We start from the raw sequence: 25889 nt of genomic DNA on the forward strand, positions 1-25889 counted from the left end.
TGTGTTCAATGGGATTTGTTACTCATTGCTGCCTTTAAAAACACCCCTTCAACTCTACCAAGAACAACAGAACCACTACGGCAGGGTGGGTTTTGCTCTCAACAGTTAAACTTTCTTCATTAAACCAGAATAAGGTCGATCATTCTCTTCCCAGGCCACAGCACAGGCACAAACCCAGTGATGCTGCTTGGGTGAGCAGCTCCTCTCAACCAACCACTGACGACACCAGGCCCTGCCTGGGAGCACTCAGCAGCCCAAACTTCAGGAGTGCTCGGCCTCACCCCTCTGGAAAATCTTTTACATCTGTCTATCAGCCTCAGCACCAGCCAAGCAGGAGGCCCAGACCAAGAGCTCCTTTCTGGTTAACAGGATTGCTGTGCTTCATTCCTCTCCCATAACAGGTTCCTCAGGACCATGTGCCGTGGCACTCTTCCTTCAGCAGGCAGATGACAAGATGTCCAGGGAAAAACTCTTCTCTTGTGTGGTTTATGCCTGTAAAAAAGGCCTTCGGGCAAGCCAAACCCTCCCAAGCCGCAATGCAGCACGCGCTATTCCCCGGTACCTGCCTGGTGTTATCAGCAGTGCCCTCTAATCACCTTTCCCTCTGACTCACTGGCCTCCAAGGCTAAAGATCCAGTTCTTTCCCAAGAACAGCAAAGCCTTCCCCCAGTTACTCCGGAGCCAATTGGGTGGGAAGCCTCAAGGATGTTTTTGTAAAGACAGAACACCAACAGTGTCCCAGTCTATAATTAGGCATCTGAGCAAGTTACAGAGGACACGTTCAAGGAAGAAAAGAGTAAGAGAATTTTATATGCACTGCTTTGTCCAAAAAAAGATTATGAAAGGCAGAGCAAAAACTATTTACCAGTTTTAGGGGGAAAATGAAGTACACTTCATTCAGTTAAAGCCAAAGCAGATGTTCAATATTTGTGTCTGTGCCTGACGACCTGCTACGGTATGGCTGCTACCCAGCGTGAACATCTGGATCAATCTGAAGAGCTGAGGGTGTACAAAGAGGGGAGGAAAACACCACAACTCCTCTCCTAACTTAGCACCAAAGGAGCGATTAAAAAAATACAATTTCACGTGAACAGATTTAACAGCCTTTCAAGAGTTCCTCTAGATGTTGCCTCTAGCTGGCAGTTCCCACACCGCTTAGTGAAGATGACTGAAATTATTGCAGTAACAAATAAAAACTTTTCTCTGATACAAAATCTAGTCCAGAGGGCTTCCTTACACAGTAAGCAGGGCACCTTGCATAACCAGGGGTTGCATGTTGGCCTCCACAAGCAGCGGCAGCTTGCAGAGAGCCACATGAAAAAAGGGAGCAACACTCCCAAGCTGCCAAGAGGAGACAGACCCAGTTCATTTCTTCTGGCAAAAGCCCATGATGGAGACCTGTTTGTTGGCTCTGTTGGCAGGAGCTGCCCCTTTCTTCGGGTTCTTCCTTTCTTCCTTTGGCTCTCTCTTGGTGGGCAGCATGGGTTGTTTTTGTGGAGCTGGTGCCTTGGGCTTGGGGAATTCATCCTCGCTGTCCGTGCAGGATTCGCTCTCATAAACCTTCTCAGTCACTGGTGGAAAGAACAGGGAAGGGAGCAGAGGATGATGATGGTTAAGCCATCTTTACACCAAAGACCTCCCCGTGGCAGCCTTCCCATTGCACTCCTGGCAAAGAACGCTTCGGGTTCAAGGAGCACATGTCAGACACAGGAATTAAGTCCAAAGTTAAGCAGCAGGAAATGACCTCAACTTGTGCCAAGGGAGGTTTAGGTTGGCTATTAGGGAAAATTCCTTCCCTAAAAGGGCTGTCCAGCTCTGGCACAGCTGCCCAGGGCAGTGGTGGAGTCCTCATCCCTGTGGGGATTTAAAAGCCGTGTGGATGTGGCACCTGGGGACATGGACCAGTGTTGCCTTGGCAGGGCTGGGGGAACAGCTGGAGTCAATGACCTTAGAGGGCTTTTCCAACTGCAGTGATGCTGAGATTCTAACTCATATGGCAAAGGCTGAGAAGCAGCCATCAGAAAGTGATGAATCTGAAGGAGATCAGAATCAGTAGTTTGGCATTAGACAACGGAACATCTACTTTATGGCTAAACCCCACCATTCTGACTTGGTCCGATTTCCACAGGGGCCAAAGCAATCAGATTTTCCAGAAATCCAGGCAAGACAACCTGGAGACATCCCCAGGCTGCTCTCACCAGCACACTGGACAGCCAGGGAAGAGCAAAGCAGATGCTGCCCATCTCAGGGGGCACAAACCCTTTGGGGTATCTTCCTCCCACAAAGGTGGCCAAACAAGGCAAATACAAAGAAATCCTTTATGAAATATCAGCCTGAAGCCGTGTCTGCAATCAGGGACTCTGCCTGAAGGGGACTGCCAGCTCACTGCTGTCAGCTCCGGCGGTGGAAAGCCCAGGGATATAAAACAACGCTCACGGAAATTAAACTGGAGTCAGCTCCACTGATGAAAGCCACCGTCAGATCCCAGCAAATGCTGTTATATCAGCCTTCCCAGCAGTGCTCTGGGATTCTTCTAGTAAGCCATTTTTCTTTAGCAACTGTATTCTTTTAAACAGATGTCTTAACTTCCCTTCTTCTGGGAAACTGGCTCTCACTTGTATTAATGCATCAAATTAAATAAGGTTTCCTACGTCACCAGGGACTGGGAAGAGGAATGATATGAAATCCTCCCGGGCAGCACTAGCAGGACCTCAGACAGGGACTGCAAACTAAGCAATCTCCCTTCAGAGGCAGCAGGCTGTTCAGGGAGCAGCTTCCACAGACCACTGCGTGAACCTAAAGCCCTGATCCTGTTGTCAGCCCTGTCAGGAAGCGCTGGGAACTCCCAAAGCATGCAGTTAACCCCCTCCAACTGCAGTAACACAGCTTAGATCAGCTTTCTTTGGCTGCAATCTCAGCTGAACTCCAGAAGTCTGCATCTGGAGCACCTATGGGTACACAGACACAGTTACTGATGCCCCACACACAGCCAGACTCCCTGAATCAGAGTGGCTCAAATGATGGGAGTGCTAAAACGCTGTAACACAAATTTCCCTCCAGTGCCCATCTGGATATTCCAATCTCCAAGCCCATGTGTGTCCTTTGAAGCTTTACAAAGTGCAAGGTAGAAACACACAAACTTAAACCTTGGTAATTCCCCTTTACTAGAGATTAAGAGCAGGCCCTCAATCCATGGATTTCTGTTAATGCCTAGGAATGTTTCTTGTGCTTAACTCCACACACACTTTAATTGCTCAATTTCCCTCAGGGCTAATCCCTAAATTACTTTTGCTTTTTGACACCAATTCCTTGCTATTGCAGCTATTGTGAAAACCATCACTTAAAATTATGCAGAAATACACAGTACAGCCTCATTCTATTGTTAGGATTAAAACCTCTTAAAACCTAGTGTTGGTTTAAAAATAAAAAGACAGCAGGGAGAGGACAAAAAACCCCTCTATTTCCAAGAATAACTAAAATTTCTATTAGCCTGGGAGATTTGCAAGTTATTTAGCCTTTGAATTATTAGGCCTGTGCATGGAAAGCGTGGGGAATGGAAAGGAGAAGAGAAACTGGACAACAGCCAGACAGCAAGTCCTGCACAACAGGCTGGAGGATTTGTAGTAGAGAAAGCAGCATCTCCGCCCCACCCAGTTCCTCAGTATCCAGCTCCATCCCTCTCTGTGTCCCACAGAATCTGTCTCCCATGGGCACAACAGGGCCTAGCATTCCCTTTTCAGCAAGGGGATATGAACTGTAAAACCAGGAGTCTGGATTTTCCAAGGGACTATGAAACCCTGTGGGGATAAAGAGCAGAGAAAGAAAAGGCACTATTCCCAGCTGAACCCAAAAGAGACATTCCTGTGCTCTGGATGCAGAGTCTGTAAAACTCAACTCCCCATCTAATGCTCTTTTGTCCCAATTTCCTCCCAAGTGTTTCAATGGCTCTACCTGTGATGGGAGAGGAAAACAGCCCAGAGGGTAATCAGCCAAAGCTGTCGATAACTCTGTGCAAGACCAATTCTTGGACAAGAAAGCAGTACTTGGGATCTCAGTCCCAGTGCAGCCAGCTGCTGAGAGCTACAGCTCTGTGTTTCTTCAAAGGAGACACACCAAGTTCCTGGGAAACAGAGGATGCAGCTCTGCAGACAGGTGCAGACACACACAGGCTGAGTCTGGGCCAGGCAACTCTGGAGCTGGGCCAGGAATGCCCGAGTGTCTCCATGGCCAGCACCACGACAGACCTGTACAACAGCACCACATCCTCCTCAGCACGGCCTGAGCCGCACTGACATCCCCTCAGCCCAGCCTGGCTGGGCAATCAAAGCATCCCATACAATCCAGCTGACAACAGCTGAATTACAAAAAACACATTCCACGCTCTCACGTGTTTGAAGCCTCCAAAAAATTCCCCAAAACCCACCGAAACCCAAACTAACAGAATCTGAACGTTTGCATCTCTGCTTCAATGTCAGGACATGGAGGAAACAAATACAGTGGTGTTACACAGCTTTCTCCAGGTCACAGGAGAAGCAGAGTCCAGTCAGGCTGGAATTCAAAGCCTCTGGCCCTCAGGACTGTAGGGCTCTCTTCCCTTCTGAAAGCAGAGCCACCCTTATCAGAAACAGAAACCCTATGAAGTATTTAAGCCCCAGCTGTTTATATGGGATACTGTATGTTTCTTTAACATATAATCAAGTTTTGCACAGCTCTGGATTTAGCCTCAAAGGAAAAAAGAAAAAAACCCAACAAAGTTATCTCAGCCAGAATTTATCCCAGACCCTTAAACCTCTTTCTGTACCGTCTTTAAAAGCTTGCAGCTTTGGAGAGGAGAGTAAATGAAGGTGGTAATCATGATGGCAGTAAAAAAGGGGAAAGAACTGAAGGAAAATCTGTGAGATGCTCAGTTACCTCAGTCTGGGAGCAGGAGTTCCATGTGGGATAACTGAGTGATTTTGTGAACCTCTTTCTATCCTGGGAGAGGCTGGCCTGTTAAAATGGCTAATAAAGTGAGCTCCAGTGAGTGTAGGGCACAGCCAGTCTTACCCATGCAGCCTTCCTCTTCATCAATAAACATTCTGGATTTCAGCACACGCTTCCTCTTCCTCTTCCTCCCTCCAGCTGACACCTGGGGGACATTGCAGCATTGTGAGAAACCAGGAGCTCATTTCTGGCAGGTAATCACTGTAATCTGCTCTCACCTCTGTGGATGCAGGCTCCAGCTCAGTTTTCAGAGCAGGTTCAGGTGGTGGAGATGGAGCTCTCTCCTCCTCAGGTGTGGGAGAGGGTGGGACATCTGCTAAGAAGAAGAATACCTTGATGGCACACGGGTCTGATGCTACAGGCTGAGGTGCCCAAAGGAAGGAGAGTGGAACAGGATGGGAGAAGTGCACTGGGGATTTTTGGAAAGCCAAAAAAAATCAGTTCCACCAAGGGAAACTTTAAAACCAGGCACAGGAACTGGCAGGTTTTAGCTATGCATTTCACTCACTTGTTAAAAAGAGTGATTGTAATTTGTTTAGAAATTAAAAGAGGGCGGGGTGTGGTAAAACAGTTGTTGCTTCACTGTTGGTGCTACACATCCCAAACAATCCATACTATTAGCTCAACCCAAGAATTAAGTGCAGTACACTATCACACACCCTAAAAGACTGTTAAGGGACAGCTCAAACTTTTATTTGAAAAAAAGTTCAAAAAATCCCACAAAAATCCAAACCACCACAAAAACCAGAAGCTGATTCTCTCACTGTTTCATCCCTTGCTCTCCTCTGGGTTCAAGGACAGGGACACCGGGCCCCATTCAATGCCAAGACTGATCAAACCAGGCAGGGACACCTTCACGCATTTGCACGGAGCAAAGTGAGCTCTGGAGCCTCTACCAGCAATGTCGAAGTGAGACAAGCAGGGCTTCAGAGCAACAAGCGAGGCAGGGTCACCCTCCTGCGGGGCTGGCAGGGGGACAGAGCTCCAGGAGACCCAAGCGCGAAGCGCTGCCACGCAAGCCCTGGGCTGCGGGGGAGAGCTGGGAGCCAGGAACAAAGGGCTCCTGTGACCTATTGCTTCACCACCACACACACGGATGTGGCTGGAGCGGCCGTGCCTGCCTGGCTCCTGCTGCAGCCCTCATCCCAACGCGGAGCCGGGACCTGGAGCTGTCCCAGGGGACTGAGGCCGTGCGAGGAGCTGGCGCTGCCGGGCAGGCAGCCAGCTGACCTCCGCAGGTCACCGAGGGCTCCGGGGAGACAGCGCTCGGCTGCTAAGGCCCAGCAATAAATTAATTACACTCCTCCAGCAAGGACCCAGCCTCCCAAGCTGGCTGTAAGCGAGGCACGGGAATGCAGACAGAGTGGGATAACAGCACTGTTCCTGCACCCTGCTCCGGAGTGCTGGGGCTGGCAGCGCTGCGAGGACACTGCCGAACAAGGGCACTGCTCCAGCTGGAAGTGCCACGGTGCCCCAGGGGCTGAGGGCAGCTCTGGCTCTGTGTTTATCCCAGTCTCACAGACACCGTGGGCTCCACACACTGCCCAGCACCAAACCTGCACTACCACTGCCCAGCCTGGCCTCTGCCCTTTGCTAATATCTTTGGGAGAGGACGAGCTAAGAGGGCTGAAAACCAGCCTGGTGAAAAGCCTCTGCCATGCTCAAGCAGAGGTTGCTGAAGGCATTGTCCGTGTGCCAGCTGCACTAGATTCGTTGGGGGAATTTTGGGCTTTTTTATAGTGTCCTTCAAACAATTTCCCCAGCTTTTGGCAGGCAGAAGGCACCTTCTCCTCATGTCAGAGTGTTTAGGACTACTATCAAGCTCTTTTATTACTTTATTATCCTCTTCTAGCCAGCACAGCCCTCTGACATGTGATAACTCCTGAGTCAACCACGAGCTGCTGCCCACAGTTTGCTCAACAGCAACAGCTGCATGAAATGGATACAAGTTGGGCAACTGGATGGACCAAAGATGTAAATCCTGGCTTTGTTCGGTTTGCTCTGACCCTGCCTGGAAAAACTGTGAGAAGCTTTAGTGCTTCTGCTGCGGCTCTCCAAAACCCACGGAGTTTGTAGGTCACAGTGCCACTGAAATCACCCTCCAAAGTGGCTGTAAAACACTTGTCAACACTGCAAAACCTGCCTGTGTTGGTACAGCTGAAGCTGCCAAACCTCCTGTCCTCTGTGGGCACATTTGTGGAGTTTGTTCTGGCACTGGAAGCAAAACAACCTGCAGTGACTAAGGAACCCTCATACCAATATAACTTTTTAATGAAAAATCATTTAAATGGAGAGGATTGTGCCTTATGCCCTCTCTGTGTTTCCAGCGTGGTACAGTGTGCTGATGCTGGTGTAAGGAGAGCTTATTTAGGGCTACTTTTAGTACATCAAGAGCAGACTAACACAGAACTAGGCAGAAGACCTGGCCTGACAGGGAATTGCCCCTAAGCACTTCACAGCAGCCATGCAGGCTGAGTTTCACACCCACAAAACCTTGCTAAGTGTGCCTGTCACTCCAGGCCCCATTTTGCTCACGGATGCTGCTGATTCTAGTTTCCCCTGCTCTCTGGAGAAACCTGTTTCCAACCTTTCTAAGGATTGATGCTCTTGAAGTCCAGCTGCTGTACATGTATTTTTTTTTTTCATCCAACTCACAGTCTTCTACTTCAATACAAATATAATATTACCAGTTTGGACTCATTAAAAATATTCCAAACAATTCAAATCTGTCTTATTTCATCTGGCTGGATTTAGAAGGCCAAGCAGCAGGACCAAAGGGCTGAGTTCTCTCAATTCTCATTCTCCCTTTTCAAAGGGCAAACTGAGTGATAGCCAAATTCGTATACATGTGCTGTAATTTGCATAAACTTACAATTCTAATGCACAGCACAAAAAAATTAAGAATAAAGAGGGTTCTAATGCAGGAGCAGCAAGAGCAGTGACAAAAAACCTTCCCAGTGCCTGACCACCCTCTCGGGGAAGAATTTTTCCCTAACATCCAACCTGCCCTGACACAGCTCCAGCCATTCCCTCAGGTTCTACCCCTGGTCACTAAAGAGAATGTAAACCTTGGAATAAATGAGACCAGGAGGCATCCCATTCAGAGGCATTAATTGTTAAACACGTGCTGAGGTCACGCAGGTGTCCCATAGGAGACCAGAGAGTTTTAACATTCCAAACTCCTGCCTGATCTCACAGGATGTGGATGAGCTGAGAGATTCCAGCCAGGCAAGGATGGGCTGATTTCAAAATTCCCTCCTCAGAGCTAAACAACTCAGCCTGTCAGTAGGGGAGTGAAGAGGAAATGGAAAGACAAACATTTAAAGAAATAAATACCAAAGAGTGTGGGCATATATGTATATATATTTTTTATAGCCAAACAAGGAGCTTCACACTGGAATGTGATGGAATTAAGGCTGATCACAAAGAACAGCTTCCTGAGAGATGTATCATCTTGTGGGATAGTCTCAGAAGTGATACATACCTGAAGACAAAGATAATTTAAAATCACATGGGCAGCAGGGAAACTATGAAAGTGGGCCTAGAGGTGGCATGGATACTGCAAAGATACCAACAGCAGCCATCTCTCCCTGGCACTGCAGATTTTCCTGATGTCCTCGTTGTTGCCCGTGTGCCAGCCACACTAAATGAGCAATCAGCTCTGGCTCCCCCAAGGGACTCCACCTCCTCACCAGTACATCCCATTTGCTGTTTCACCTTCTTTTACTGGAGCTCTACACCAAACTGGTGGTTTCAACTACTGCTCCCTAATGATCCCCAAGTTCTTTTCCTGAGCAGCTTGCTGGATGACTGTTCCATTTAGCACATACTCCCAAACTCAATTCCAATTTATTTTCCAGTTATCTATATTGAACGGCATTTGTCACCTCAATTATCCAAATTCTTTGGGATCCAGCCCTGCTGTTCCTCATTATAAGCCCAAATCTTGCAATGTTCTGGGCACCCCACTCCAGTCACAGCCACCAAGGAGACACACAGTCGCATCAGATACGGCTCAGCTGCTTAGCCTCCAACTTCCCTATTATCTCCTCTCTTTTTGGATGTCTCACTTCCAACACTGCCTTCCAAACCCTTTCTATGAACAGACAGAATAAAGATACTAAAAATGACCCTGTGAGGAGAGGGAGGCCACTTGTGAGTGTTTCCTCCCCACATGAACTGGTTCTGACCAGCCCTACGGTTCTGGAAGGCGCGCTATCTTTCACAAGAGATTTGGGAACCTCCTTCCCACACATCACTGGCACTGGCAGCACACTTGGTGAGGAGACAGCCAGGTCTGAGCTAAGCTAAAACAAAGACTGAATCTTTGTTTTGAGACATCTCAACTCTATGCCCAAGTGCTTGCAGCACAAAGATAAACAGAAAGCTCAGGCTACAGCCATTTCCACGGTCTTTAGTCCTTTAAACTATTCCCTCAATCACTGACCAAGAGATTTGGAGAGTAATGTTTTGGAAATCAGAACCCTGACCTACATGCCTGATTGTTTACAGATCTTCTTACCTTCCTCATCACTGCTGTCAGACAGAAGTTGTTTGATTCGCTTCCTCTTTTTCTTGACATTTTCGGGATCTCTTTCTTCCTCGTCATCTGACCTATCCACTCTCTTTGTTTTGCTGCCACAAAAAGCAAAGGGAAAAGAAAGGGAATGAACATCCATTACCTCTCATGTGTGCATGAAAGCATCATGTGTGCATGGACGAACACATTCCTCACAGAAGAAAATCAGATGCCTCTTAAAACCACGAGCATTGCATACTCTGAACTGCACACTCACTGCACAACCAGGCATAGGTGCACGAGCATTTCCAGGCCTCTCATCCTTCCCCATATCCAGCTCTCCAGAACAAGGAGGATTTCTTTAGCCCCTCTGCAGTTCAGCCCAGTACCTCACCTCGCCTGGCCACAGCAGCCTGGCAAGAGTGTACTTCTGATCTTGTCTCTTTAGCTCAGGCTCCCAGCGTCCCCAAAAGCATCACTCAGAAGCTCTTTTGACAGACTGCTTGCCACTGACGGACTATGAGGTAGTGTCTCAGAATCCTGGAGCCATTTTTAAAGACTACTGGAAAAATAAAATAGCTTCTTTCTTTTTAATGTTGGCGAGACGTTTCAGACGAACAAGCCTGGAGGCTAAAGGCCCACGTATCCTCAAAGAGCTGGGACAGCCCAAGTGGCCTTCCCAACTCCATGCTGCCAACACCTCCAGGCCCTTGGCTTCTTGGACAAGACTATCAATAAGACAAGCAGTTAGTGCTAACTGCGATGGTGGGCTGGGTGGTGTGCTTACCTATTCAGTTAGAAATGGATGGAGACCACCAATTAATTACTCATAGGCCACCAGAGAGCCATCAGACTGTAGTGATTCTTTGTCTCTGTCAGTTTGGGTTGGATTAAACACAAAGGGCTGAACTTAAAATTAACTTGGAGCCTCAGCCCAAAGTAAACCAGTGGCATTGAAAGCAGCCGTACATGAGCTATGGAGATCAACAAGCACAACTTTGTGCTGCAAGCTGTGTACATAGAGGCTTGGGAATATCCCACCTTCCCTGCAGGACAGGTGCTCCTGCCAGCCCTCCCCACGCTGCCTGCGGGGTCTCTCCCATGGCTGCTCACACTGGGAGGCTGTCTCATGGAAAGCCATCCCCTCCCACTGAGGACAACCTGGGCCGTGTCCCTTCCCATGTGCAATGGCACCCACGGCCCTGAGGCACCTACAGCAGCAAATGGAAAAGGAAACACCAGGAAAAAATCCTGACAGATAATTTTAGTCGGGTTTAACACGATTTAGTAGATGGAAACAGGAGGTGAGCCGGCATTGTATGACCAGCCAGCTCCACGCAGGCTGTCCCCAAGCAGGTCCACAGGGACCCCGAAAGGTATGACCCACCTTTTCTTGTCCTTTTGCTGAATTCTGTCAGACTCTGTTTTCTTCCCAGGTTTCTCTGCTACAGTATTAGGAGATGACTCTGGTTCTGCTACAGTGACTGAAGGCTTCACTACTTCTTTCTCCTCCTTTGGCTGCTCAGGCACAGAGTTGGCTTTGAGTTTATCTGTGAATAAACCATTCAAAAAGAACAAACACTGGGCATTCAGTTTGAATGACAACTTTCAAAGCAGCTGGCTAGCTCTGTGCACCAAGATTACAGACAACACTACCCATCGTGTATCTAGAGATCTAGACTGGCCAAGCTGTATCAGACATGGGAAAAAGAAGGGCATGCTTTAATTTCTAGGTGATTTTCCATGGTTCTGCTGTTCCTGATGTCAAGCCACCATGTGTGCTGCAGCAGTTAAAACTCTGTGGAAGAGGACTGGGAGGCAGTGGCAGGAGATCATCTGTGGGGTCAGAGGCTGCTGGGAGGGCCACAACATGGTGCCAAAGCCTTTCTGGGAGTACTGGGAACACAGGCTGGCTGCTTCCCTGGGCAAGGGCAAACAGCACTGGAACGACAGCTCTCTTATTTATGATCAACAGCAGAAAGCCCAGGGACCCCACTGCTGTTAACTCACGACTATCTGGCAGTGGTGGAACCTTTGAAGCCAGGAGAGCCATGCACATAGGGAATAAATCTTTCTCTTGGAATCCCACCCTCTGTTCCATAGACATAATCATTTCCAGTTCTGCTCAGTTTGCTCCCTCTCCGCAGCCACCTCACAGGTTTCCTCGGTGTGCTCCCTGACAGGACTCAGCAGAGAAGGGAACCCCTTTGGAAATGATGGAAATACATCCACAAAGCCTTCCCCATCACCACTGGGTCACCTCTGCCATGCCACTTTGGGTTTTCAGCACATGAGCTTTGGTCTAGGGCTCTTCTCAGACCTTTAGAATTTACTCCAGTTAATTGTAGTGACTGTCCTTGGGCTGAGAGTGTCCTCAGCTCCGTCAGGCTCACCAAAACAGGGACTCACAGAGTCCCAGTAGGGCTGTGCCTTGTCTGCTCAGTGCTGGAACTGTCCCCTGCAAGCTCTGACAGATGTCTGTTGGAAAGTGAACTTTGCTGTTTACTCTCTCCCAAAATTCCTCTTTGGAGCCTCTTGTACTCACTGTTATAAGGGAATCTTTGAAGAAGGTCCCACGGTCTTTTTCCAATATTTCAATATTTAAAAGCTTCAGGATAGTTTCTTTTGACTTGGGTCATTCAGAAGGGACCTGCAGAGGCCACCTAGTCCAAACCTCTGCTCAAAGAGGAAGGCCACCCCTCATTTGTATTCGCCATGTATCAGTCCTTCAGTTTTTAGGAAAGAAATTAACCCTAAAACTAACAATGGGCTCCTCAGTGCTGTGTGATGAAAAGCAAGCACCATTAACATGCCCTGCAAAACAGGTTTTGGCAAACATTTCACCAACAGCTGGTCTTCCAGCCAGGAGAATTCACTTTAAATCACATTTCTTCTGCACTAGAAATCCTTCCTGGGTTAGTCTGCTCAAATATGTCATTTTAATTGATCTCCCTCCAGCAAGCTTTTTGTCTGAAAAATTCCACTGAAAACTCTTAATTTTTGGTTTAAAAGCTGTGTGCTAAAACATTAACCCCTTTGAGTGCAAAAGAGCAGAAGAAAGTACAGAAAACTATTAGGAAAGAGGGGAAAGAAAGAAAATCCAATGTGTTTGGTAGAGTGGGGATGGGGAGGAAGAGCTCCGCTCCTTTCTGTATGCCTCCCATCATGGCTCTAGTACAAAACATTTGATTCTACTGAATATTTTTTAATTTCTACTCAGCTTAAATAAAGTATATTGAAAAAAAAAAAAGAGATACTTCAAATAATCCTCAGGTTTATTGGTTTTTTTTCATTTGTTTTTTTTTTAACTACAACAGGCTGTTCCCTGACCATGATGGCCTCTGAAAACAGAAAAGCACTTACTCATAGCAGCTTTTCCAAAGAAGTTGTTCATGATGCTGTTCTTTGTTGGTGGCTTGCTGCTTGCTGCAGACACCTGGAAGCAAAGAGAGGAATAAGCACAGGAATTGCTCTCAGCCCTCAAGGTGTACAGCACTGCTTGTGGACAAGCAAAATAATAGACAGCATTTGTTCCCACTGCCTTAGATTTTAGCAGATTTAGCAAATTCTTTGCTTTGGAGAATTTGAAGATACTCACTAGACAGCATGTGCATCAAAGGGGGCAGAGTAAGCTCCTAAGGACTCCTTAGCCAGGCCTTCAGATCTGACTTGGGCACATTCCCATCTGATGGCTGACAGTGTTACTGAAACAAGTGCTTGGGACTAGGGTCAGCTCCCAGGAAAGAACTGCTCTTTTTGCAAACCATCAGTGCCTCAACTCACAGCAGCCAACAGAGGAAAGAACAGGACTGGACAAACCAGGAAGGCTTTATCCAGCTCCTCTGGCACGTAGGCTGTTTGCAAGGAAACATCCCTGCTCTGTTGCACCAATGCAACCACCAAAGTGACAAATCACACCCACACCCCCTAAGAAAGTGCAGCCTCCTAATCCAACTTCTTTTCATGCAGATAAAAGGCAACCAGACACTAAAGTTCCCAAAACACTGCACAATTCACCAGTTCTAAACTCCCTATAAAAATCAGAGAAAGGAACCCAAACGTTCTCAGTTGTTATAAAAAGGCCAAGCCACCCATAGGGAGTGTTACCATTTTAACACCCATTTGTCTGGCCACATCGCTTTAAAAACAATTATACTAATTAAAATGAAAACATAATCCTATCCTGGATAAACTGCAGTCCAGAAGATAAACAATTTAGTCTTGCACAGGTCAAGCTCTGAAACTTCCCTCACCGACCAAGTTTAAACACCTTGATACTTTTAAGACGTGGGCTTCTCACGTTTAACTTATTGCTCAAAACAAATCCTTTTAAGCACAATGGAGAGAGCAAGATCCTCAGCTGGTGTGTACATTGGGATAGCTGGAGACAGTGGAGCAATCATCTGCATAAGGCAGCTCTGCTGGTTTACACTCGCCCGAGACCCGGCTCATCGGGGAATGTCAAAGCTATGGCATGGGGAGAGATCCAGAGTGTGGCACGAGGGGTTTTTGCCCCAGGTGACTGCACACGGTGAAACACTTCCAAAGGATCCCTGAGCACTGCCAGTAGGACGTGGGCTTGGCAGGAGGAGCAGCGCAGGGGTGGCTGAGGTCCCCAAGGCAGTGTGCGGGCAGATCATGAAAGCCACGAACTGAGGGGCTGGGGTAACTTACACCTGGGGCCTCCTTGGCCTCTGCTTTGGCCTCCTTAGGTGTGTCCTGGGGTCTGGCCGCTGCTTTAGCTGCAAACATGCCCATGATGCCTTTCTGCTGCTGCGGGGGGGGTTTAGCAGCCCGGGGCCCGTGGCCGTTGACGGCGCCAGCGGCATCGGGGTCCCTTTGCCTCGGGGGACTCCGCGCGGGCGCCGGCACCCGGGGAGTGTCGGGCGGCGTCCTGGGCACAGCGGCGGCGCAGCAGATGGCGCTGAACCTGCGTGAGGGAGTGAAAAATCCCATTAGCCTTTTCAGCTCTGCGCCTCTCACCTCATGGACAGGACCGTGCCTTCCCCCCTCCTGCAGCGCCACCGCTCCTCCAGGCCTGCGTTCTCCTGTTATGGAAAAAGGAGCAATTTAATCTGTGCATGGGACAAGAAAGAAAGGCTGGCACAGAGCAAGAGAGCTCTGATGAAAAGATCAGCTGAACCTGTCAGCAAGAGCCACAGCATTTGCACGTCAAACAAGCTGTGCAGCTTTCCTGGGGGGAAAAGGGCCTTCTCCACACCCAGGCTGGACAAGGAGCGGGCTGCATTTTATTCCTAAATGGGTTGTGCTCTCTAAAGCCTGTGGCAGAAGTTGTAAGGCTGTGTGAGGATCTAAAATGTTTGCAGCTTTCTGATGCTCTGACAAAGCCCACAGCTGCTGCAACAAGCAGCCACACTCGGCCAGGTAAGCAAATCCCAGCTGAAACTGAACAACTGAAATGGTTCAGAAAATATCCACCACATTACGATTTAACTACACAAAGTAATTTCCAAGTAACCCCTGAGAGTGAGAAGCATCTTGGATTATAATGGTCTGAAACTTGATTGTTTGAGGATATGGAGACACAAGAACTAAATGACGTGCTCACAGCTACAGCACGACTCACTGACAGTCAGGAATAGCAGTTCCCAAAAATAGCTGAATTCTGCTCCCCACTGTGCAAATCACAGGCGACGCTTTCCAGATTTCCCACAGAAATGCCACAAAAGAGCCCAGCTCACGCCTCCCAGCCCACTGAATTACACAGCATATTTTTATTTGCCTAAGAAATAAAGCAGCCTTCTGCCAGATCATTTCTGTGCCTCAGCATTAGCTGCTCACGTGCACAGTCCACTTCTACTCCCATCAGGATCTGTATTAACAAAACAACACCATCTCCACAGCATTCCCAGACTGCAGCAGCAACCTCTTGACATTCGAACCTTTAAAGGAAGGAAAACAAGACATGGAAGAAAAATAATCCTACTCTCCTTTATACTTTCAGTCTGTTTTTAACATGGTTAATTACAGCTCTTGGGGCAGCGTGAGCTCCTACTCTAAACACCACCAACTCTCCAATATATAATATTGTCACAAATAATACTGTCAATGGTTATGCTGACTGTGCAGCAGAGCTCAGCTAACCTTCCAAGTCAGCTTGCCTTGATGCTGCTGTGTGACTATACCTTTATGGGCTTCACCCAAAATTCACTAAATAACCACTGAAAAAACAGCCAATACTTGGACTATGCTCTGCAAACAAAGAGCTGCTTCTGTTTGGAAAGCTGGCAATGATAACAGGCATTAAACCCAGATATTAATTAGTACATCTAACCACCTCCACTGTCTTCACAGCAAAGTAGGTCCCACAGAAACCCAGAGAAGAACAAAGATCCTTGTCCCAGGGCTGTGAAATTATCTGGACAGACAGGGAGGTTCTGTTTGCTACAAACCTCACATAATTAAACCTCTGGCTTTTACAGGTCCTACAGGAATCGTTTCCCAAGTGTCACAGACAATCCATGCAGCTGGCAAGAGAGAGGGAATGGGATCAATCTGTATTTACTTCAGCTGGGTCACAAATGAAGAAGCTGCATTTTTCTTAGTTTGCTTAGGAAATCCTGCTTCAAAGCTGGATTTACAGGCAGGCTTCAGAGAGCTGCTTCAGAACCTGGAAGCTGGGATCACCCAGCACCTTCCAGGGCATCCCCCCAAACACACAGCTTCTAAGCCACCTTTTCTCTGCCACTCTCTTGTCAACACTTTGGATACAACCACATTTCCCCTCTCAGATTGTATACTCCTCCTATGACACACCCTTCAGGCATCCCCCTTTAAAACAGATTGGTCATGGCACCGTGCATCCCCATGACTTCAGGCTGGAGCCGTCCTGGTGGGAACAACACACAAATGAGAAGCTGCAGCTGCCAGGCGCTGCTCAGGAGGGAACCAGTGACTCCTGGGGACTGCAGTCCCTCCCAGCTCTTCTCCAGTTCCACCAGGGGGGACACTGGTGCTGCCTGGACTGTTCTGTGTGCTTCTCCTATGTCTCAGAGACCACAGCCTACTCTGAACTGCAACTAACCCACACACAGATCAAAGCCCAGCTCCTGGAGAAGGAGTTGCTGTGAGACATCTTCAGAGAAATGCATGAGTCCAGAAGATGAGAACACAGTTTCACAAAACAGAAAGCAAACTCCTGTAAATGCTTTGCTGAGCACATCATTCATGGTTTTATCAGCCTGTTTCAATTTTCTCTTCCTGTGTGGCTGAGAATTGGATTAAAATGGTCATGATTAAGTGTGGCCTGGGAAAGAGAGAAACGTTTCCAGCCATCAGACAAGCAAGGTACTGGAACAGTCTCCCCCTCGGAGTAAGGACTGAGTGAACCACCTGTGAGCTCAGTTTACAGAACAACCACACAGTGTGCTCTTTGGGCACTGCTCTGGCACGACTTTGAGGACATCTTTTCCTAGCTTTCTAAAAGCCCAGGCCTATCTAGTAAGCACTGAAGAGGAGTCTGGAAGTGCTTCAGAAGGAAAAGGGAGGCAGGACTCACTTGCTGCAGTGCTGCAGGTTTGTTTTGACAATGTCGTAGTCGGTGTTGTAGAGGGGGGAGCTGTCCTTGAGCAGGGCCTTCTGAATGCTGTACACGTGCACACTGGCAATTGTGGACAGCTTAGACTTCATTGCTGGGGAAAAAGAGGGAAAAAAAAAGCTCTCTGTTAGCACACCCTTTAGGATGCAGAAAGACTGACAGACTACTCGACAGCAACATATGAACATAAAAAGGTCCAACCACACTTTCTCCCAGCGCTCACTAATGAAGAACTCAAGGCAACAAACTCCATAAGCCTGTCACGTTTTCCACTTCACACTCTTGGTTCCTGCACAACTGACTGACGAGGGAGGGATCTCTCTGCGTTTACCTTCAAAGCATCCAGTGCTTGGGATGCAGAATAGCTGAGTGAGTACCTAAAGCTAAGGCAGAAGGTAGCTGGTCACTGCTCTGCCCTGCTGGAACTGCTCTCTGCCACTGGGGCTGTGTCCAGCACCACAGTGTCACCCCCACCAGTCTGCTGGAATGAAAACTTTCTCTCTTTTATGCCACTTAGACTGCAACTCCCTTGAGACAAGGGTTGGCTTTCAGGAATTCTTTGTTTATTGCTTATATTGTTCTTTCCACAGAGTCCTGGTCTGAGGCTGAGCTTCTAGGCACTGTAAAAATACACACAGTAATCACTTCTTGGGGCCAGTCCTAGACTATGCAGCCCTACTCCCATCAAAAATCTCAGCCTCTTCCAAATGTAAGTCATACCTTTGGCCTGCCTTCCAATACAAAACCATGAGCAACCCTTTCCTCCACAGCAAAACAGTGTTACGCAGCACACATAACTCAACAAACATGACACAGAGTAGCTGCACTGCCTGACAATCTCCTACTCTGAGGAAAACAGCCTGAGCTAGAAATCCACTTCAGATTTCCAACAACGCAAGTCCTTCAAACAAAGTGAGGTCATTAGCTCAGATCCTTAAGGTCACAAATACCACAGTGTGCTCTCAAGTGCCAAAGATGTTATTTGAAAGTGATGAAGAGCCTGAAGCTGCATTTCAGTTCTGTGGTTAAGATTTCATCAGCAGGAGCAGAAAGATGGTGAGACAACAGACAGGGCATGGAGCAGTGTTGCAATGGGGGTTTTTCCAACTTTCACTCACAAAAGTGAGGTAAATGTTCTATGAGAACGTTTTAACGCCCACAGGACCCAGAGCAAAGACTGCAATTGCATTGAACCAATGACCAGAATTACCAGTTTCAGCATTCTTGGGGGCCTGAAGGCTCACAGTTGGTCTGAGACATTACTGGTGTATTGTTGTCTCCCTGATGTCAGTGGCAGGGAGGTGGGAAAGAATCACGGGCAAAACATTCAGAATTTTAAAAAATCAGACTCAAATCACAAGCCTGAAGGTATTCAGCTGCTGGCTCAGATACTCCAGATTCTGAGAAACAGCTGGTACAAAAAGTACACACCTGACCCCGAGAGCCTGGCTGGACATTTATGCGCACATGGCAAGTTCTGAGCTTTGCTCATTTTGCTGTTCTTTCAAAGAAAAAAGTTAAAGCCACACAACTTCCCCAGCCTGCTTACCTTCAAGTTTATCCTCCCTCACTACTGCGACCTTGTGGCACTGGAAAAAAGAAATACAATCTTAAAACCTGAGGTTGTATGCAAGCCTGCTATTTTCAGTTATTAAATAAGAAAGCCTAATGATTATTGTGGCACAGAACAGTGACAATGCCTTTAAACACTCATTAATTTTTAAAGCTCTGAAATGTGCTCTCTGGCCAGTCTTCAAGGTCTATACCTGATCCAGGACATTTAACAGGCTGTGGTTAATATTGGGAGGATCCAGAGAGACAGACTGAAAACCCTACCACTAATTCTGTGTTAAACAGATACCATGGACCTGTCTGAAATCAGGGAAAATCCTGTTAAATTCAGGCTATAAACGTGACACTGCCTGTGCAGCTTTAGTTAAATACATCCCATTATACAGAACTAATGCAATAAATAATCATCTTCCATTTCAGGCAGAGTTGGAGATTAAAAGACAATATTACATGCATGTGAACCAGTTTATAATTTAGGAGAACAGGAAAAAGGTTTGTTGTTGGTTTTTTCCAATCTACAAATAAAAGCCAGGACACCCTGAGATTTACTATTCCTAAAAGAAGACTGGATCATATTGTAATAGATATCTGTGTATTTAAAAACACTTAGTGGGATGTCAAAGGCATTTAGTGTTTGGCTCTTAAATTTGTCTGTGGGCAAAGGGGAACAGACACTGAATTTTCCCATTTTCTTCAAAAAATCTCTGGGGTATCTGCATGAAGTGTTAGATGACATTCCTGAAAATCTGACAAGCAGCAATGAAGAAAAATAAATTAATTAAGCAGCAATTCCTTTACTTAATACACTGAAGCACTTTCAATATGAAATACTGTAAATTAATTTATGCTTCTTTTGCTCACCGGGATCTGCAGCATTCCGGCTACACCTACTGCCAGCAGACAGCAGTGCAGGGCTGTCCCAGCAGTGCAGGGCTCTCCCGGCAGTGCAGGGTTCTCCCGGCAGTGCAGGGCTGTCCCGGCAGTGCAGGGCTCTCCCGGCCCTTCCACCCCAACCTCCCAGGACACCCAGCCCAGGGCCCTGAAGGCCTGTGGCTCATCCCAGCCCCAGCCCCGGGCTGGCCCCACAACCCTGCAGGCACAGCGAGCCCGTCGGAGTAGGCACTCACACTCCAGCATTCCAAAAGGAGAGGTTTGAAAAAAATGGGAGACAAAAGTCACCTTCATATAGCTTCCCTTGGTGGAAGATTCCCTGCCTGTGCCAAGGGACTGGAATGACATGAGCTTTAAAGTCCTTCCCAACCCAAACCATCCAGTGACACTGTAATCTAATTTTAAAAATACACAAGCTGCTAAGACAGAATTAAAAAATTATTATTTGTTCCCATGTCAGAAGTCACCTGTTTGCTTCAAATACATTAAATATAACAGTACAGGTTGGCAATCCCCTGTTGGCAATCCCCTGGTCAGTTCTAGTGAGCCAAGAGATTTGTTATTTCCCAGAGAAATGGGGGGAAAACCTGTTAAGCTTGGACTATAAATGTAGCACTACTCGTGCAAGTTTAAATATTCCACCATACAGAACTAATGTAGTCAATAATAACCTTCCAATTCAGGCAGAGTTGGAGCCTGACAGAATATTTCATGCCTGTGAATCAGTTTATTGTTTAGGAGAACAGAAAAAAGGTTTGTTGGTGGTTTTTTCCAATCTACAAATAAAAGCCAGGACACCCTGAGATTTACTATTCCTAAAAGAAGACTGGATCATATTGTAATAGATATTTGTAATATATTGTAATATTGTAATATGCATTTAAAAACACATCCCTTATGGGATGTCAAAGGCATTTAATGTTTGGTTCTTAAATTTGTGGGCAAAGGGGAGCAGACACTGAATTTTCTCATCTTCTTTTAAAAACTTCTGGGGTATCTGCCCGAAGTTGTAGCTGACTTTCCTCAAAATCTGACAAGCTAAACGCATTAAGCAGCAGTTCCTTTGCTAAATAAGCTGAAGCACTTTAAACGTAATATGCTGTTAATAAATTCATGTTGTTTTGTTCACCAGGATTAGAAAGCTGCTTTAGTTAGCAAGACAGCTTCAGCTGTAGGTGTGCTGTTCCGTTTGTTATTATTCCATGCTCCATGGGCTGTCCCTCCAAGCAGCCCTCAGACCCTTCCACGCCACAGCAGACCCTGGGATGTGGGTAAGTTGACCTCAGAAGGGCCCCTCCATAAAGTTTTGTGATCCTTGCTGCCCACCAGCAGCGACAGGACTGAGGTGAGTGGTGAAGGGATCTGAGTGAGCTGGTTAAGAACCCTGGGGTGTCATTCAGCACTGTGCTCCCAAACACGGCCAATTGATCTTTCCTGCCCGCTGGGACAGACACTGAGCCTTCTTCTGTCCCTGTCTAGAAGCCCTGGCACACTGCAGCCCCTGCTGCAGAGAATGCCAATGCAGCTTTTCACCCCGGGAGCATAGGAGGAGGCAGAAGAGACACCACAAGCAAGGCTGACAGACAGACCCCTGTGAGAAGGGCACCACTCACAACGTGTCCATTCTGGAGGAGGTTTCCTGCCACCAGGTAGGTGACGTGAAGCTGAGCTCCCGAGTTCTCCTTGCGTTTCCTCTCCACGTAATCATAGAGCATTCTGCACAAAAGAAATCAGCGTGAGCCAGCAGAGAGCAGAGAGCCTGCAGCCCCTCCCGGGGAGCCCAGGCTGCACCCCCAAGCAGAGCCAGCCTGGCAGGGACAGCTGCCACGCAGGCACATTGTTCTCCTCGGGATCAACTTCATTCCCTCAGGGGCAATTCCCTGAGACCCGTGCTCCTCTGCCACTGCGGAGAATCCCAGTCCAGCTACTGCAGAAACCAAGGGGCAAATACATTTAACAGTATATAACACATTTAATAGCACATCATAATAAATATAATAGAGAGAATTCATATAATATAATACTATACCATATAATGCTAGATTATACTATATTATATTAAATATAATATATTATACATATTATATTTAATAATATATAATAATATATATTATATATTGTATATAATAATACACATAAAATGTATTTTAGTATAAAAATACATTTAATAGTATATAATACATATATTATTATATATATCATATTTTTACATATATTACATATACTAAATAATTTACAATAATATATTATATATAATACATATAATAATGTCTTTATTAGTATCAAATACATTTAATAGTATGCAATACATATAATTATATCTAATAATGCATATAATATATATATGTAATATCTATAAAATATTACTAACATAATATAATTTATATTATATTATATTATATATTTTATATGTAATACATATATTACATATATAACATATAATGATATAGCATATTATATATATATTTACATATAATATATAATATCTAATGCATAATATATAATATATACTTTTAATATAAAATATATCTAATAATACGTATAATAATGTCTTTTTTACTATAAAAACACATTTAATAGCATATAGCAGTGGGTCTCACGGCCCCTGGGCAGCCTGTTCCAAAGCCTCTCCTCCAGAAAGCCCTCTCTTCCTGAAAGGCCTGAGAGGGGAGGTTTGGTGCATCCCTGCATGTGTTGATGCATGTTTTGGTGCATCCCTGCCCAGCCAGGCTGGCAGACAGCCAGGCACCTGGAGTACCACAGCTGGCTGTGCCTGGAAGACAGGCAGGGCTGGTAGGCATTTCCAGAGGAATCGTTTTAAGGGGCTCACACCACGATGGAAGCAGGAATTGACATGGAACTGACAAAAATCAGCCCTTTTTAAAGTCCTGCCCAACCCACACCACTGTAATCTAATTTTAAAAATACACAAGCTGCTAAGACAGAGTTAAAAAATAATTATTTGTTCCCATGTCAGAAGTCACCTGTTTGCTTCAAATACATTAAATATAACAGTACGGGTTGGCAATCCCCTGGTCAGTTCTAGTGAGCCAAGAGATTTGTTATTTCCCAGAGAAATGGGGGGAAAACCTGTTAAGCTTGGACTATAAATGTGGCACTACTCGTGCAACTTTAAATATTCCACTATACAGAACTAATGTAGTCAATGATAACCCTCCAATTCAGGCAGAGTTGGAGCCTGACAGAATATTTCATGCCTGTGAGTCAGTTTATTGTCAGGGCTCTAGGGGATGCAGGGACACCTACTGTTTAGCCTGGTTGACGTGGACGCCCAGGGTGTAGCTCAGCCATTTGTACGTCACCTGGAAAAGGGAGAAAAAAACCCAAAAAACCACTTCAATAATAAAACCTCGGCCTCTCAGTTCGACCCGTCTCCCCTCTTTGGCTTGGTGGTCCGTGGAATTCCTTGGACACCGCCCTCCCTTGCAGGAAACCCACGGCAAAAGGGAGGGCACGTTGACACCCTGAGCTCCTGAGAGCTGTCCCAAAGGTGTGGCATCTCCAGCTGCACAAATCTCAGCCCTGGAATCCCTGCCCTGTCATTTTGCCAAGGTACATCCCCGACGCCTGCTCCTCCTCCTGCTCTGCCCTTTTACACCCGGCCCCAGGCTCGGGGCTGGAAACCCAACAATTAAATTCTCGTTTGTCTGCACTGTTCTGGGAATGAGCTGCAAAGCCACAGGTTGCTCCCGTTCACGTTCTCAGACAAGCTGCACCAACTTAGCTGCACCGTTTTCTAGGCAAAACCCATTTTATTTTATTTATTTTTCTTTCCAAATGCATTTTTGAAATGAACTTGGAGAGGAACAGACCCACGCAGGGAACCATCAGCTTTCTGAACTGCCTTCAAAACAGTTCGGGAAGGGGGGAAGAGAGGAGGGAAAACAGGGGGAGAGGAGGAAGAGAGGGGAGAAGGGAGGAGGAAGAGCGAGAAGGAAGGGAGAAGGAAGGGGAAAAGGAGGAGAAAGAAGAGAAGGGAGGACGTAAAGAGGGGAGAAGGAGGAGGAAAAGGGAGATGAAGGAGGAAGGAGGGGACAAGGGAAGGGGAAGGAGAGAAGGGAAGGGGAAGGAGAGAGGGAATGGGGAAGGAGAGAAGGGAAGGGGAAGGAGAGAAGGGAAGGGGAAGGAGAGAAGGGAAGGGGAAGGAGAGAGGGAATGGGGAAGGAGAGAAGGGAAGGGGAAGGAGAGAGGGAATGGGGAAGGAGAGAAGGGAAGGGGAAGGAGAGAAGGGGAAGGACAGAGAAGAGAAGGAAAGGAAAGGAAAGGAAAGGAAAGGAAAGGAAAGGAAAGGAAAGGAAAGGAAAGGAAAGGAAAGGAAAGGAAAGGAAAGGAAAGGAAAGGAAAGGAAAGGAAAGGAAAAGGGCAGCGGAAGGCAGAGGGTGGGAAAGGAGGAAGCGGCGGAAGGAGGAAGCGGGGCAGGGAAGGAAGGGGGGAGCAGAGGGGGGAGCAGGGGCAGTGCGGGCAGCGGCGGCACTCACGACGCGGTTGTGGTCGGTGACGAACTCGTCGATGTTCTCCAGGTACAGCTCGTCCGCCATGGCCGCGCCGGGCCCGCGCTTCCCGCCCGCCTCAGCGCCGCGCGCGCGCCGCCGCCGCCATGGCAACGGCCCCGCCGCCGACGGCGGCCGCGCGGGGACACGGCGCGGCGTGCGCGAACGGGAACGGGCCCGCGGCTCGGCTCGGCTCGGCTCCGCCGCACGCTCCTCGGCGCTCCCCGCTGCAGCGCGTTCCCAGCGGGACGCTGCTGCGGTGAAGCCCCCACGGGAACAAGCCCCTGGTTGGCTGGAGTGCATGTGGCTCCCACCCGGATACCTGCCCTGCCGGCCTTCCCTGAGCCTAACCCATCGCCTCTCCGCTCTTCCTTCCGTCACCGCGTGGGCTCGACTGAAATAAAATGAAATAAACCAAAATAAACCAAATAAAACAATCAAAAATAAAATATAAAATAAAATAATATAATTTATAATATTACATTACATTACATTATATTATATTATATTATATTATATTTTGTTATATTATATTTTGTTATATTATATTTTGTTATATTATATTATATTATATTATATTATATTATATTATATTATATTATATTATATTATATTATATTATATTATATTATATTATATTATATTATATTATATTATATTATATTATATTATATTATATTATATTATATTATATTATATTATATTATATTATATTATTATATTGCTTGTTATTGGATATGGGGAAAACCAAGCTGTAACAGGCAGAATCAGCCGTTCCAAAGCCGCCCTGCCCCAGCCGTGAGAGGGGTCAGCGGCTCGGGGGTGGCCGGACAGCAGGGGCAGCTCCCGTGCCCGGGGTGCGTGCCCCGTGTCCGGCATGGCAGCGCTCCTCCAGGCCCGTCCCTCCCGTGCAGTTCCCGGTGCGGGTCGGCAGGTGCCAGCGGGACACCGCGCCTGCCCGCTGCACCGAGGGACACGGCCGGGGGACAGCGCCCCGGGCTTGTGCCGCCGGCAGTTATTGCTGGGGGCGGCGCAGGAGCCCCAGAACCACAGGGGAGGGACCCCAGAACCATGGGAGAGGAACCCCAGAACCACGGGAGAGGAACCCCAGAACCACGGGAGAGGAACCCCAGAACCATGGCGAAAGAACCCCAAAGCCCTCCAGGATCTTTGAGTGGATTCCTTCCCCCAGCGCTGCCGGGGCCACCACTAACCCATGTCCCCGAGTGCCACATCCACACCGCTTTAAGTCCCCAGGTGACAGGGGGAGTCACCTGGACAGCCCTTTCCGTGAAGGAATTTCCCCTAATATCCAACCCAAACCTCCTCTGGCACAGCTTGAGGCCGTTTCCTCTTGTCCTGTGCCTTGTTCTTTGGGAGCAGAGGTGCTCCCACTCCCCTTCATTCCCCCTGCTCCGCCTGCAGCAGCACCTCTAAAAGGAGGTGCCAGAAGGAGCTGAGCACGCTGAAAAATACCCAATTATCAGCAAAGATCTGGGGCTTGGCTGAGCAGGGTTGCATGACCCCAGGGGCAGCTGTGCCCTTGCTCCAACGGGCACGGAGCCCCAGGGAAGAACCCCTGGCTGGGGAGTGCAGCGGCGATGCCATCCCGGGGTAGCCAGGCCGGCCAGGAGTGTTCCTGGCCCTGGCCAAAGTCACTCATTCCACGAGAACTGCAAGCGGATGCAGATCCTGACTGGAGCACAACAGCTTTTTACCTGGCAAAGGTCGGGGGAGGAAATCGGACACGTTTAGTGAGTGTTAAAATAAACTCAGAGTGTCCCCGTGCTGGAGTGTTTCTCAAGGCTCACAATGGCATTCATTACTCAGCTGGCAGCGGGTTTGTTTTGCTGGT

At 47.5% G+C, this 25889-nt stretch overlaps 1 protein-coding gene across 2 annotated transcripts; it reads right to left on the reverse strand.

Moving 5' to 3' along the window:
* Window positions 1–557: 557 nt before the first annotated feature.
* Window positions 558–24161, reverse strand: POLD3 (DNA polymerase delta 3, accessory subunit). 2 transcript variants are annotated; one of them, XM_068180382.1, is made up of 12 exons: window positions 24023–24161; window positions 22791–22846; window positions 21137–21239; window positions 18610–18649; window positions 17022–17154; window positions 14177–14432; window positions 12866–12938; window positions 10890–11052; window positions 9506–9618; window positions 5202–5299; window positions 5047–5128; window positions 558–1571 (listed from the first exon to the last, which is right to left on the reverse strand). In XM_068180382.1, the coding sequence occupies exons 1-12, from the start codon at window positions 24080–24082 to the stop codon at window positions 1366–1368; spliced, it is 1383 nt and encodes a 460-aa protein (XP_068036483.1). In that variant the 5' UTR covers window positions 24083–24161; the 3' UTR covers window positions 558–1365. The 2 variants fall into 2 exon arrangements, with proteins under 2 accessions (XP_068036483.1, XP_068036484.1); XM_068180383.1 differs by having other exon boundaries at window positions 5202–5296; window positions 24023–24160.
* Between the last annotated feature and the right edge of the window lie 1728 nt (window positions 24162–25889).

The sequence above is a fragment of the Anomalospiza imberbis genome, chromosome 2 (genome assembly GCF_031753505.1).
Source record: "Anomalospiza imberbis isolate Cuckoo-Finch-1a 21T00152 chromosome 2, ASM3175350v1, whole genome shotgun sequence".
NCBI lineage: Eukaryota > Metazoa > Chordata > Aves > Passeriformes > Viduidae > Anomalospiza > Anomalospiza imberbis.

Coding starts and splice junctions, on each gene's coding strand:
- POLD3 (XM_068180382.1), bottom strand. CDS start 24,082: ATGGCGGACGAGCTGTACCTGGAGAACATCGACGAGTTCGTCACCGAC. Junction 21,240..22,790: donor CACGTCAACCAGGCTAAACA/GTAGGTGTCCCT, acceptor TCTTTTGTGCAG/AATGCTCTATGATTACGTGG. Junction 1,572..5,046: donor TGAAGAGGAAGGCTGCATGG/GTAAGACTGGCT, acceptor TCTTTCCACCAG/TGACTGAGAAGGTTTATGAG.